This window comes from Bombus affinis, chromosome 14, assembly GCF_024516045.1.
Source record: "Bombus affinis isolate iyBomAffi1 chromosome 14, iyBomAffi1.2, whole genome shotgun sequence".
NCBI lineage: Eukaryota > Metazoa > Arthropoda > Insecta > Hymenoptera > Apidae > Bombus > Bombus affinis.
The window spans coordinates 385,914-401,041 of record NC_066357.1 but is presented as its reverse complement, the minus strand read 5'-3'; the positions used below and the strand labels follow the sequence as shown (position 1 = coordinate 401,041).

General features: G+C 37.6%; 1 protein-coding gene across 3 annotated transcripts in view; it reads left to right on the top strand.

Moving 5' to 3' along the window:
- The window catches only part of LOC126924108 (attractin-like protein 1), a 32,155-nt gene that overhangs the window by 7,121 nt on the left and 9,906 nt on the right, over positions 1-15,128 (top strand). The window contains exons 1-11 of one of the 3 annotated variants that reach the window (XM_050738232.1): positions 1,223-4,037; positions 7,872-8,219; positions 9,206-9,387; positions 9,793-10,193; positions 10,930-11,522; positions 12,149-12,632; positions 12,953-13,364; positions 13,477-13,620; positions 13,700-13,849; positions 13,954-14,341; positions 14,548-14,779. In XM_050738232.1, coding sequence (XP_050594189.1) covers positions 7,975-8,219; positions 9,206-9,387; positions 9,793-10,193; positions 10,930-11,522; positions 12,149-12,632; positions 12,953-13,364; positions 13,477-13,620; positions 13,700-13,849; positions 13,954-14,341; positions 14,548-14,779 — 3,231 coding nt within the window. In that variant the 5' untranslated portion in view covers positions 1,223-4,037; positions 7,872-7,974. Of the gene's footprint in view, positions 1-1,222; positions 4,038-7,871; positions 8,220-9,205; positions 9,388-9,792; positions 10,194-10,929; positions 11,523-12,148; positions 12,633-12,952; positions 13,365-13,476; positions 13,621-13,699; positions 13,850-13,953; positions 14,342-14,547; positions 14,780-15,128 lie in introns of those variants that run through there. The other 2 variants (XM_050738231.1, XM_050738229.1) reach the window with 2 other exon arrangements.

Below are 15,128 nucleotides of genomic sequence, written 5' to 3'. Positions count from 1 at the left end.
TGAATTAACCAACTACCGCTACAATGACGACAATGGCGACAATGGTCCAAGAAAATGACGCTCGATTATTAACGAGTGCATCAATAAAACAGAATGGTAATTAAGCTCGGCACATTTTTGAATTCGATTGATGGCTACTTAAATAGACAATTATCTGGCTATCGAACCGTGTAGATAATAGATACACTCTGTGGCTCGTCCAAATGTAAACACATTGAAATCATAACCCCAATTGTTCCAAGTTAATTGACTTATTAATTTATGCTTGGTTATTTTACTTTCTCTGGTCGATACGGATATTTGTAATATTTGTATATGAGAACATATTAGTTACGATCGGTTACTTGGTCTTCAGTTATTTACTCTAATTCTATATTTTATCTGAAAAGTATATTCTGCCGTAGAAGTGGTTGGGGATTAAATTAAATGGTGTAATTAGAAGGTTAGTAAAATGAAAGAGTGAATTACAGAACTATCTTTCTACAAGTAGCATCATTTTTTAAATAAATAGAAAATCTGTAATTAGAAAATTAATAAAATTAGAAGAAGCTGAAACTTTATATGGCGGTTACCTATTTGGTTAGGTATTGTTAATTTGACACGTTGTGCTAGTAATCAAAATCAGTGGGCGTAAGAAAATAGATTAAATACTGTAATTGGAAAATTACATTGCAGTTTTCTAACAGTCACGTATATCAGGGTTTTTTATTTACTTCAATACCACAATCGTTCGCTCTATTTCACGAATCGAGGACAAGGATTATCTTGTCTGCAAGATACTAAAAATACTGCAGTTACGAAATTAATAAAAGAAGACGTATTTTACTTTATTATTACTGGCTATTCGAATATCGAAGAAACAGAAAGTTACGCTTACTTCGAACGTTTATATCTCAATTTTACTCTTTTTCCAACGAAATAATCAAATTTTTAATATTTTCATTATATATATATATATATATATATATATATATATATATATATATATATATATAAATCGATGACGACAGATTTAGTAAGATTGAATCGAAAAATCATCTATAAAGATATAGTATTTATTCGTGTATTTTCAAATTTACGAAACTTTTTCTAGCGATGGCAAAAACGTTATTAAATCGAGAAGGATTGAAAATAGGCGGCAAACGACGCAAGCAACGAGAAAGTACAAACTAATTTTTTTAATGGAATATAAGTTATAATACAATATATAGTGGAATATAAGTCAATTAAAAAAAAAAGGAATAGCTGAAAGAAATGGATAAAAAAAGAAGAAAAGGTAAGAAACATTCATCACGCGGATTACGTTTCTCCTTAGTACCATAGGTCTCATAAAAATCCAGTCAGTCAGCCAGCCAGAGTTCCAAAATCACGTTGTATTTTCTTGTAAATCTTGAGCACCCTTCAGCAGACGTTCTTCTTCCGAATGCTTCCCTTTATGGTTCACGCCGATGCTCCATCGTAAATATCCATCGTGTCCTCCTTCTTTGTTCTGGTTTATTCGCTTAATTCCCGTTGCGCGACTAGTTATCGTTCAAATCTTTTTTTCTATTAACAATATTTCTCTATTAATAATAGTTTTGTATCGCCGCAATTTTTATCATATGTTTTGCGAAGAAATTTTTAGACGTCGATTAGTTTGAATGTTCTATTTGAAACAACCGAGAGAATTACAAACACGTATCGTTATTATTTATAATTATTCCGCAACAGCCTATACCTATAATTATTTATTATTGATAATAATACGTACTGACTATTTAAACGCTTCGGACAGGGCATTTTAACGTAGGAAAGGCTCAAACTCGTATTTAATTTGTTAGTTCGTTAGTTACGAATTTTTTGACAATTTGTGGAAAATTGAGAAGAAAAGCTAACCTAAACGTTGTTCTGTGTTTACACGATTTTGTCCTGAAAACCTTGTCTTTTCTTAGATTCGTATAGATATTTTGAGACGATAGATATAATATTCCCTTGACGGTTCACTGCAGCGCTTTATTGCAAGTATCTATCTATCTATCTATCTATCTAACATTTCTTCTTTACACGTTTCTCCTCCTCTTTCTTCGCTTAATTCCCGTCGCGCTACGAGTTAACGTTAAGTTTGTTTCCACGCTGCTTTATGCGAAGAATCTTCGTTCGCGCGTGAACATGGTTCATTACGAATTCTTGCCGCGCTTCTTAGTCGTCTTGGCGTTTCTATAAATTGTGCCGGCCCTGAACGAGCCTGAAATTTCACGGAATATTCGTTAATTATTCACGAGAACGCAGGCAGACGAGCCCGCTTTTTAACGCGAGTTAGCATCTGGCTTTTGTTTCGCTCGGAGCTAATGCTACTTTCGTTTAAGTCTGATTGGTGATTAGTGCGAGAAAGGCTGTATTTGCGAGGCTTATTTGCGAGGCTTATTTGCGAATTTCTGGTTATTACGATAAACCGCTGTTATCGCAACTTTATTCGGACACGAGGTTTTTATTCGTCAAATCCCAGTGAAAATTTGTAAATATTATTAAAAAATATCACTAAGAAAGGAAAGAAAGATTTGGCAAATTGATACAGCAAACGCTCAACATATTATTATGTATTGTAACAACCTAATAAGTTAGCACTGACAAGATTGTATATCCAAGAACGCAATAAAACCGAAAAAGGAATCCGATAAAAGCGAGCATTTTTGTACTTTAAATGTACGTATCGAGACGATTAAGTGCAAGCGAAATAAAGCGACCGTTTGCCTCGTATTCCGTTGTAAACGATAATATCGTCAGGTGACTATTCGATTGCCGATGAAAGCGAAGGCAAGGTAGCGATAAATAACGCATCCAACGAAATAAGAGAGGTTCCTTCGTCCGTGGTACTATCTGACGATGAAATGGAAAGAGTTGGTACATCCAGCGCGTCGTTGCATCCCTCCTCGACATTCCCTTACTCCCATTTACCAGCGTTTCTTTTTATAGCCGCCGCCGCTGCCGCCGCCGCCGTCGTTGTCCTTTGCTTCCTCCGTCGGTTGGCTTCTCGCGTAAAGACTGTTAGTGCTGGGCTACGCCGCGCCGGGTCGGTCGTCGAACTCCTCGTGACTCATTCCGGCGTCTTCTCCTTATTGAATAAGAATATTATTTTGTGCTAATGAGAATCATAATACAGCAGCCACTCAACTAAACACGCACGGATATTGTCGACACCTGTGAATGAAATAGCGACGAATCTGAGCGTTTTTATGTTGTGACTGGTGGTGTCAATGGGTAATTTTAAGGAAAAGCCTTGACGCTTTATTTGGCTTACTTTCTAGTTTGATATATCAATTCTAGGAGAATTGTCAATTTGTGGAAAATTGAAACGCAAATCTAAGTTAAACGATGGTTTTGTTTTCCTGTGGATTTTTCGTGAAAACGTTGGTTTCTTCCATCGTGTAGAAATTTGATGACAGTTGGTACGTGTACGAATGGACTATCATCACTCTATAGTCTACTCGTGAAAACTCGTTGAAACCGAAATTTTCTTTTTACAAATACGTAGTTTTTTTTTAATTCTATAAAAAATATCGTGTTATGATCGTTAAGATCGTTTGTATAGATTACGATATTTTACTGCCTATTCCTAAAAAATCGAAGGCCAATTCAAATTTTATTCTGATTTCACGGAATATCGCTTGTTCTAAGTTGGATTAAGACGATTCATTTCTAATTTGTGACACACAGAAATCGAAATTAAAGTAAGCGTTATCGCGTTTGTTTCGATTCCTTATAACGACCTAGTTATTCTTTATTTCATAGAAAAGTCGTGGAACTCTTGTTGTCTAAATAGATGATGAATCGAAACCTGCAAAGTTTATCTTATCTTTGCAAGTTTCTCATACAAAGCTAATTTTTATTTTTCATTTTCCTATGTAAATTCTAGGACGATCGTCGGGTGTATAGATGGACAATCGTGTCTGTGAGAAATCGTTGCGCGATTAACATGAGACGAATTAATCGTTGGAGAAACGAACAATGCTTGCCTGAGATTACGCTACGAACAGATTGTTGAACACTCGTTCTTTAAGGTACTGCGATACGCTGTTATTACGTAGCCCGAGAGAATTATTAAGTGATTTGTACTCGTCATCGGTGGTATCAGGCAGATGTATTGCTCGAAATATGTAATTCTACCGTTTTCTTCTGTTTAAAAAATGAAGAGAACAAAGATTCATACGACGGAATGAGCAGCGATATAATCGTACGTTAAAGTAATTAATAAGATACAATTGCTAAAACGATATCTTGAAACGAATGCATCGTATTTCAAACCATTGACGCTACGACACTGTGACTTTCTTCTTGCCAATCTCGCGTTTGTTTTATCGATTGATCTTTCGCGGTTCTTTAAAAGTACTTGAGACGAAAAATCACGCGTCATATTTTCTTCGAATTTGAGAAATTTGTTGGGTATAAAAAATTAGGATCGAGTCAAAGATAATTAAGAGAACCGAAATGTTAATATATATCTGGGATTATTTTATCGTAATTAGTTGCGATATGGTTGATCATAATTCACGTTATTCGCCTGTATAGTATAAAATAGTAACTAACTTTTCACGAATTTCATGAACATTGTAATTCACTTGTTCCAGGGACAATTTTCCAATTTTTTCTCCTATTTTTTAAATCTATATATTTCTATAGATTTTACTCTTATTCCATTTATAGTATTTCTTTCGTGTCGTTATTTTTTACATTATATTAAGCATCTTCCGGCACTTTGCACATTTGATACGCAACAAACACCAACAACATCGACGATGATAATGATAATATTCTGTTGTATTCTGGTATAAGAGCCATTTTCGACAATACGAATCCCATTTCCGGCTTTGATCCGATTTCTCCGCTCGTTTTCCTGCTATTTTATGCAAAAATGTTTCGCGTTGAAATATTAATACTCGGCATCCTGGCCCGGGACACGAGTTACGCTCGTAAATCACCGATCAGAATTTATGCGGAGCCAAGTGCGCTCGCTACGTATCGGTTCTCACACACTCCATTTTTCCTCTCGTTCTGTTTCGCCCTCTGTCCCTCTGCCTTCTGATTTTCTCTTCTTTTCCGCACTATCCAAGCTAACATATTGTTATTCCTCGACGACAATGCACATCCGGGCTTTTTTGGCATCCGATGCATCCACTTTGGTGCTGCAATTTCTGCGTTCGCGTATTTTTCACTGCGATCGATAATCCTCACCTTTTTTCCGCCGTTTAAGCGATATCGCCGCCGTCATGCATAATCATAGGTGAGAAAATATGGCTTGGAGAACGAACGAGGTGTTTGCCTTTCATTTTGTTTTAATTTTTTTCTCTTCATTTTCATGGTTTCGTTGATTTGGCTAGCACTTGTATCACATTAGGTTTTATAGATTACAATTTTATTAAGACAAATTGATCGGAATAACGAAAGATTTGATATTTTTATATTTTTTGATTCAACGATCGACTTATTCTCTGAATATTACTTGTTACAATTGGCGATATTTATATTTTTCCTGGCTTTTTATTTTTCTATTTCGTTTCTATGATCAATTTGATAATTTATATTTGCTCGATTGTATTATTACGCATTTACATACACAATTTAAAACAGGGACCTCTATCTTTAATTCATATCGAGGACCTCGATGAATCGAACGACGCGATACGTTCACTAAGAGTCTATGACACAGGAAGCAGGAAGCAGGAAGTACAGTACATCGTCATAGCCACGGTTCTTTGTCCCTTGGAATTATTATTCCTCGAGCGTCGTAGACGAGGTAGATCTTTCTTTTTCCATGTTTCATCTACGGTGTTTGTACGCTGGTTCCTCTCCCGATCCGTGGTTTCCCGCGCTTTCAGTCTCTGCTGTCGTAATTATTGCTTACTCGTTTGAAAACCTGTTTGCTCAATCCTGTAATTTTTCATTAACGCTATGACGAGTGGCTAATTTCCAGCATAATTTTCATACTTCGAATTAAGAAAATACAAGTACGATTCTCGTTACATTTATTCAAGAATTTAACAACTATCGATATTTAAACAGTGACAAAGTAGAGGCAATATACATATTGCGCGTTATTAGTTGACATTGACACGGTGCTTGTGCCGCATCGCTAATCGAATTTTCGATAAGCCAAAAATATCTATATTCTTGAAATTAAGAGTTGATAAAGGCAAGCGAGTTTCGAAAGTTGCCGGCTTACATTTTTCCAGATATACATATCGTACATATCGTAAAATTGATCTTTAGCAAGGATTAAAATACACAGGATTCAAATAAATAAATTATCGCGTCAAAACATATCGATTAGTATGGTTGATAGTATCCGTTGGTAAAATTTTGTTCCAACAAGGATGAGATATGCACATAAACAGCGGGTAGAGTAATTTGTAAGATCATTAACGACCACTTGTACTTGTACGCTGATTCGAACGAATTAGCGTGGAAATGGAAACAATCGCGAATTGGTGTTTATCTAAACAACGCAAGGTTTACCTATTACAATTATCATGTACTTTATGTTATTTATCATATACATATAAGTATAATATATCTCGTGCGCGCTGTCTACTCCTCGTAGTTTCGTTTATCTTGATCACTTTCTCAATTACTTAACCGATACCCACATTCCTAATTAGGTATTAGGTATAGTTTAGTTCGTCCTTAATTCAAGTATGATTTCAAAAGATGTAAAGGCGTTTTGTCTGATCATTACATACATACTATCTATACGTTATCTTTCTTGCAAGAATAAGAAGCAAATGCGGCTACAAATAATTGGCAATTACGATAATTGTACTAAAACTGTAATAACAGATGTTGTCTAGTTTATACGTACACTGTACATTTTACTAATTCAATAAAAATTGTTAAACTAAAATTCAGTTTCAATATTTTCCTAATTATGCAACTTTCTGCCATATATGGATAACATTCTTGAAATGAAATAATCAATAAACGATAGAGGGCAATTTCAATCGATATAAAAACAGAAATAATAGGCGTTATTTACCCATTATATCGATCTAAGAATATGTACAATATAAAGAATGATATCGATATATAACGAAGCGTTTATTATTTTCTTTTAACCTTGAACAAAGAACAACTCTTATCTCGCCCCCGTCTCGATTCTTCTTCCAACATTCGAGATTAAAATCTTTCCAGTTTTCCACGACATTGCGCTCAATTCACGATTAATAATAAAAAGGCAGGTGGGATACGAGCAGCTATACTCGATTATCATATTATCCGGCTTAATCCTCCACCGACTAATCTTTTAATCGCGTACACATGTATAATAATTATCTGTGCACGGTCTCGTTCTTGTTTGTCGCTCTCGGCTTTACACGCCGCTCGCTTTGTTCCGTCTTCTTCGGGTTGTATCGTTGTCGCGTGCGTGGATTGTCCGCGTGGCCATCGTCCTTGACCACGACGACGCGTGACGCATGACGTATGACGCGACGCGACGCCTCGAAGAACGCAAAGATCGATAGTTCGGATGCTGCATTTTCCGCTAAACGCCCCTACTCACCGCTTTATCTCGACGATGATAATATTATCGTTTTATCGTATTACTATCGTGACGCGCGACTGCTCTATTTTTCGAAAATTGCCCACAGATAACGTGGTCAACCATTTATCGTCCAAGGCCGTGTAAAAAATGTTTCAACGGACTTTCCAAGCCGAAAGTCCCGTCTGCGTTATAAGTTATAATAGCATAACGCACGAATATATCGTAACAACAAAACGATATAACGTACAATTAACCAAAGGTGTGAATGTAGCGTAACGTTACGTCGATTATACATACTATCGATCGTGCTTTTATCTAGGATAGCGGCGGATTGATTCAAGGATTTGGTTATCGTTCGCAGACTGACGGAACCAACAGGAAACATTCACGACGGTATCGGCAACTACACGGCGGACGTAAAGTGTTCCTGGTTGATCGAGAGCAACCCAAACTCCACGATACGGATGCACGTGGAGCAATTCGCGACAGAATGCGGTTGGGACCACATGTACATCTACGACGGTGACAGCGTCGAGGCGCCGTTGGTTGCCGTCTTCTCCGGATTGATGCACAAAGATGGCTACCACATACGGCGCGTGCCGGAAGTAATCGCGCGCTCTGGAACCGCGCTGCTTCACTTCTACTCGGACGTCGCATACAACATGAGCGGCTTCAATATCAGTTACAAGATCAATGCCTGCCCTAGCAGGTGAATTATCTCCTTCTTCTTCTTCTTCTTCTTCTTCTTCTTCTTCACGAACAATTCCGTGTTCATTTTCCCTATCATCATTTCCCGATCCTTTCACACTTCAATCTCCGTTACATTATTTCTTTCCCCTTGTTTCCAACATTTTCTCCTCTAATCTTTCCACAATTTGGATTATTATGTTTTTAGGAATTTGTTCAACAACTTTGTATTTCTTTCTTCGTGCGAAATGTTACTGAAAAATGTTACGAGCAAATTTTCAGGCATTTTCGTAGGTCGTATTCCACGATCCCACGAACGAAATTTCTGAAAAAATCAATATTCATATAATAAAAAATTAATATCTAAATGTAATTATAATTTCGTAATTCATATTTTTTACTGCTTTTACGTATCTGTCTCTTTGTCTACATATAGCAAAATTTCTTTTATTTACGTATATTTACGTCGAACTTTGACATACGAGAGAATAATCATGCGAGAGTTCATTGATCCAAGTGTACAGTATCTTATTAGCGTTGCCCATTCATGAATTCATTCGACGAATAAAAAGATATAAGGCTCTCTTGTTATCGCTATTGTCTTTGGTCAAGAACCAGAACCGTATCTCAAATATTGCTACACACAAAGTACTGTTATTCAATTTGATTACTCGTAAAATCTGAAAATACATATTCTTTTTATTCAGTCTCATAAACGCATGAAATCTCTACGATAAAGAGACAATTATTCTCCAAATCGTTTATTCCAAATTATTTCTTTCATTCTTTAAATATTTAACATCTTGCCTCGAGTTCTTCTCATCATTGACCATTCTGTTTGCGATATTTGGCCAAGCCTGATCGGCCAAATGTTTGTTCTATCCTTGTGTATAAATACGATAAGAGCGCGTGTACCGTGCCTATTAGCATCGAGATACGCTAACTTGGCTTCTTAAAGATTTGCGCAACATACTTTCCTCATGTGTATATAATTTTCGGTGTTCGTAGGTATTCGCACACTGACTGTTCCGGCCATGGAGTCTGCATCGACGGTGTGTGTACGTGCGATGCCACGTGGACCGGTGAAGCTTGCGAGATTCAAGTTTGTCCAAACAATTGCTCCGATAATCACGGACAGGGCGAGTGTAACCGCGAGAGCCATCACTGTGACTGCGTGCACGGTTTCAAGGGTGACATATTTTCATCAAAAGCATTTACCGAACCATTATGAATATCTTGCTTCATCATGTCCTAATCTTTGTCTTCCATGCGCAATTTAATCTCTCAATATTACTCATATTTGAATTGGCAATACAATATTACAACAGCTATCGAAAAATCTTGTCTCTTTATATTTACAAAATAAATAAACATTTCATAATAATTCAACGTATATTATTCGATACTAATACTAATAAATTAGGTATGAGTATGCGTATTCAATGTGCATAATCGGTCGAATCTTTAAGATCGATAGAAATTCAACAACGATCAATTATTAACGAATCAAGCCTGTACTCAAACTCGGAAATTCGGAAACGATTAACCCATTAATTTTGCATAAAACCATTAAAATAGACTCTCTGTACGTTCAGGTTCCGATTGCAGCCAAAGAAGCGATCGTGGATTCTGGGAAAGCGTATCCTACAAAAATTTGTCACCGGAAGGTTCGGCTAGTCATTGCTCTATCGTTTGGAAGGATTCCTTATACATAGTCGGCGGTGAGAGCTTTCATCGCGCAAAAATGATCAACGTTTATGATTTCAATGGAAACGTCTGGGAGACCCCTCACGTCGAGGGTAAGGTTCCTCAGCCTCGGTACGCTCATTCGTGCATACTCTTTGGCGACAAGATATTCATGTACGGTGGTGTACTGCCTAATTCTACGGTGACCAATGAGATCTGGGCGTTCGATGTGTCGGCAAAAGTCTGGGAGAATGTAACGGTGCACGATAACTTCCATAACAACAAAACCATACGTGGTGGTCCTTTAAAGGTGGTACATCTTTCCTCACGTCATTTCTTTCATTTTTAAATATTTCACAACAGCGTCATTGTAGACAATTGGAATATTTAATATGCAGCAATACACAACTTAAATCGAAGCGGCGAATTTTTTTCCTTTTCGTACAACTTTATTAGTCGCTGTTCTCCTACCGATTCTTGATCTTGTACCTTTTTCGTTTCTTTAATTTCTCTTCGCAAACTAATATATTTCTAAATATTGCAACAATATTCGATCCTTTTATTCCTTAAACGTTATAATTTATGTTAAGTAAAGATTCTCTGTAATAGGATGTAAAATAGCAGTGTACCTTTCTTGTCAGAGTAACGCTCTGTCGCGCTGATTACTGCCACACAAAAACTGTACATAAAAAGCTAAACTTTGGGATTGGGAAACCATATTTTATAATTAACGAAAGGATGCGAACCCTCTCAGTATGAATTAGATATTACCTAAAATATTCCAATATTTCGATATTATTGTACACTGCCATTTTCGCTCATTTTCGCGATTAATAAAAGAGTGGTAGTACTCTTACTCGGTATAAATAATATCCGAAATCTTGAAGTATCTTAATTTTCAATCGATCGATCGAGAAACGAATTCGACAATGATTCGCAAACCTATTATCCCTATCTGAGATACGTATGTAGTTTGGCATCAAGGGGTTAAAAGTTCTTTCTCACTCAACTCGGAATACTTTTATTTAATGCCTTACTTCACACAGGTAGCCGGACACTCTGCAACCTTGGTACACGGAAAAAAAGAAAAGATGGTGGTGATATTTGGCTATTCGCCTCAGTATGGTTATCTGAATGAAGTTCAAGAATGTTATTTGGGTACTCGTGAGTGGCAAATTGTGGAGACTGCTGGATTCCCTGTGAAGGGTGGTTATGGTCATACATCTGCCTATGATCCGTTGACGAATCTCATCTACGTGTACGGAGGATATGTATCAGAGACACAAATCACACAGGTGTTAACCAGTCGACTATACTCCTATCATCCTATTAATCGTGAATGGAGGTTGCTCACGTCAGCGCCATCGGCTCGTTTCTTTCATACGGCTGTATTCGTTTCTGGTGGCTTGATGATCGTCTTTGGCGGTAACATGCACAACGATACGCAACATTCGGACGGAACGAGATGTTATTCAGCGGATACAATAGCGTACGACGTTACGTGCGACTCGTGGCATCAGTTTTCTATGCCTAAAGAGATGACCGATCTGCCTAGGTATGGACATATTGCAACTGTATTTGAGAAGTCTATGTACATTTATGGAGGATTCGATGGACAGATGTTATCTGACATGTCAAGGTACGATCAAGGAAGGTCATATTTCCTACTTTTATTCATTTTCTCGTATCTTTCGTACCTTTCTTACTCTCCTTCGCCTATTTTGCCATACCCTATATGTCACGTATATTACGTTTCTGATAGAAATTACGATTTACTTTCAACAAACGACAGGTTGTAGTTTTTTAACCAACTTTAATTTTAACCAACTTCAGCTTCGATTCTTCAGCAGGGATCGTTTTGTAGAAATTTAATAATTTGCCATCTTCAATAGATTTGAACGCAAAATATTTAGCGCGCCAATTGATTTTCTTACGTTATTTCGATCTAAAAAACCAGAAAAATTTCAACTCTTCCACTTTTTTTTATAATAATTAATATAGCTTATTGGAATAAATCAGTTCTATGAATATTTAGGAAACATGTGACTTGCACTTTGCTTTTACTTTCGCTTTCGATACGTCATACGATGTCTCAATATACGTATAACTAGCATACCAGACAGCTAACGTTCACAAGTAAATAGCTACTGTAGAAAATACTAGGCAAGAGGTTAACGTTCTTTCTATCTTTTCTCTGAGCACTTTACTTAACAGGATAGGCAAGAATCTTCATTTACTAATATACTATACGTATATGACCAACAGGTACACACCAGGGAACTGTGAGCACTTGATGAATCAGAATCAGTGTTTGAACGCAAGGACAGGCGTGAAGTGCGTGTGGGATAAGAGAGAGAATCGGTGTATACAGATCACCAAGATACCCCGACACGTGCTTCTTAACGACGACATGCACGACGGAATTTACATGAGGTGCTTAGACGATACGCCACCTCGTGGGATGACGTCCCACAAGGAATTATGCAAACTGCTCACAGACTGTGTGGCATGCGTACAGACTTCGTACAATTGCGTATGGTGCGGCAAGAGTTGTTCGTACGAGATTTGCCGAGACAACGCTAACGCACCTCCGACAAAGGCGATCACCGATCTGGCACAATGCGACCTTCATACTGGCATAGAGTGTTTACAATTGCACACGTGCCATGCGTGCTCCAGTAATCCACATTGCATCTGGTCTTGGTCGAATGGACCTGATCGGTGTAAACCGTACTCGAAGGCTCGAGACGTGAGTATACGAATAAAAGTTATTGTACACTAAACTTCTTACAGTCAAAATGAAATTCCAAAGGTTCAACTGTCTTACAATATCGTAGACAAAGTGCGACTCTTTGTTATTTATTTTGTAACCAGCATATGCGTATGTGTCTGTGTAATATTTTTTCGATACGTTGGAGGTTTTGCTCGTGTGACGACGAATAATACGATTAACCGGATACATTTGCTAGCGCTATAATAAATTCCCTGTATGCTCTATGGCACTCTACAACAATATACAACCAATATATTGTACAACAAGGCAGTAAATCAATTTACGAATTTTTGCAGCAAGTGACGATTTTAAACGGAACTATTCAAGCGCAAAGGCTGTCCATAGACTCTTGTCGCAGTCCTTGCGTAGACTACACTTCCTGTAAAAATTGCACAGAGTCTGATTGCATCTGGTGTCAGAACGAGAAGAAATGCGTGGACAAAAATGCGTACCCCGCAAGCTTCCCTTACGGGCAATGTCGCGAGTGGACTACGATCGATGCGAAATGTCGGCCGACGGAAACGGGGAAAGAATGGTGCACGTTTTATTCGTCTTGTACGACGTGCCGCTCCGATCCTGGATGTGGATGGTGCGACGATGGTTCAGGGACAGGAAAGGGACTCTGCTTGCCAGGTGGGGCTCGTGGTCCAAGTAGTAAAAGCTTGGACGCATGCCCGGCCGAACGATGGTACTTCACTAAATGCCCTGGTAAGTAAATTGTTAATGGTCACCGTGTATAGGATGTGCACAAATTATTAAACAACATTTATACATTGTATGTATATGTATACCGATGTTCTTCAAATTACATTAATTTTAGTTTGCCAATGCAACGGGCACAGCAAGTGTCTCTCGAATAGCAGTATATGTATCCAACCGTGTGGAAATTTAACATACGGACCTCACTGCGATAAATGCATTCCCGGCTATTACGGCAATCCACTGAATGGAGCGACTTGTCAACGTAAATTCATTCTACTCTGAGTAATATCGTTAACCCGTCAATATCGAGTAGTTCACTAAATTACATTTTCCCGTTGCAGCCTGTTTTTGTAATAATCAAGGCACGCAGTGTACCAGCGAGACGGGCAAATGTTTCTGTACAACGAAAGGCATTATCGGGGATCATTGTGAACGATGTGACGTATCTAGCCTTTACCACGGAGATCCTACCAATAAAGGATCGTGTTTTTGTAAGTTTTTTTTAAACGAATATTTCTTCTAGTAACATCAATTTCTTTTTTCACTAATAATAATTCAGCAAAGGTTTATATTGAAATTTAAAATTCTTTTACAGATGATCTGGCGATTGATTATCAATTTACATTCAATTTAAGTAAAAAAGAGGACCGTCAGTACCGAGCGATCAATTTTAAGAATTCTCCGCCAAAACCCGATATCGATGCTGAGTTTTCCATTACGTGTTCTGTATTGGCTAAAATGAACATCACCGTGAAGAGAGGCAACACGCCGGAAATACCGTTGATTCTTGGTGCGAATTGCACCACCAGCATGTACAAGCATCGATTTATCAAAGACGGTTACGGTTTCGGTAGCGAGAACAATAATACATTAACCACGTTTTACGTTTACGTGTACGACTTCCAGCCGCCTGTGTGGATTCAAATTTCCTTCTCGCAATATTCCAAACTCAACTTGCAACAGTTCTTCATAACATTTTGCACGTGAGTATTTGAAACTTCGTGTCACAGCTAGCCAAACCTGTAGACTGTCAACTGTGTGTATACGTGTTGCGTGTAGGAATTAATTACGACCAAGATCGAGAACATTGTGATTTTCTTTATTATTCTTTCTTTCTTTCTTTTTTTTTCAAAATTTCCCACGCTTTTGTGTTGTCCTAAGCCTCAGGCAGTATTTACTTGTAAACTAGAGATTACATGCCTAGGTGCTTCCTCGCTCTCCTGTTGGTGGCTGCTATCCTTTGGAAGATTAAACAAAAATATGATATGTACAGAAGAAGACAGAGATTGTTCGTAGAAATGGAGCAAATGGCCAGTAGAGCGTTTAGCCAGGTTTTGGTAGAAATCGAGAGGCGGGACATCGATAATTCTGACTCCGAGCGAAACGAGTCCGAGTTAATCAATTGCCGCAAGAAGAAAAAGGTTTATATCTCACTCAGTCATTTATATTCATAAATAAAGTAATTATATAATGCACAGGCTGCTTCGCATAAATTGAACATTTATAATAACTCTTACTATCAAAGATGATACAAAATGACGAAGAGGATAAAGAAAAATGTCGATAACTGGAATAAACTTTCTCTCTGCTCTTATCAATATCGTTAGACGCGTATCTTCCAGCTACATATATACACTTTTTCTTATCCTTAAAAATAGTGGAATTAATTCAAATGCCCAATTTAAGCGAGACATCCTGCACATAAATACATATAGTAATCATATAGAGGATATTGCCAAACAAGAAGGGGATATTTATAGGGTTAGTTCT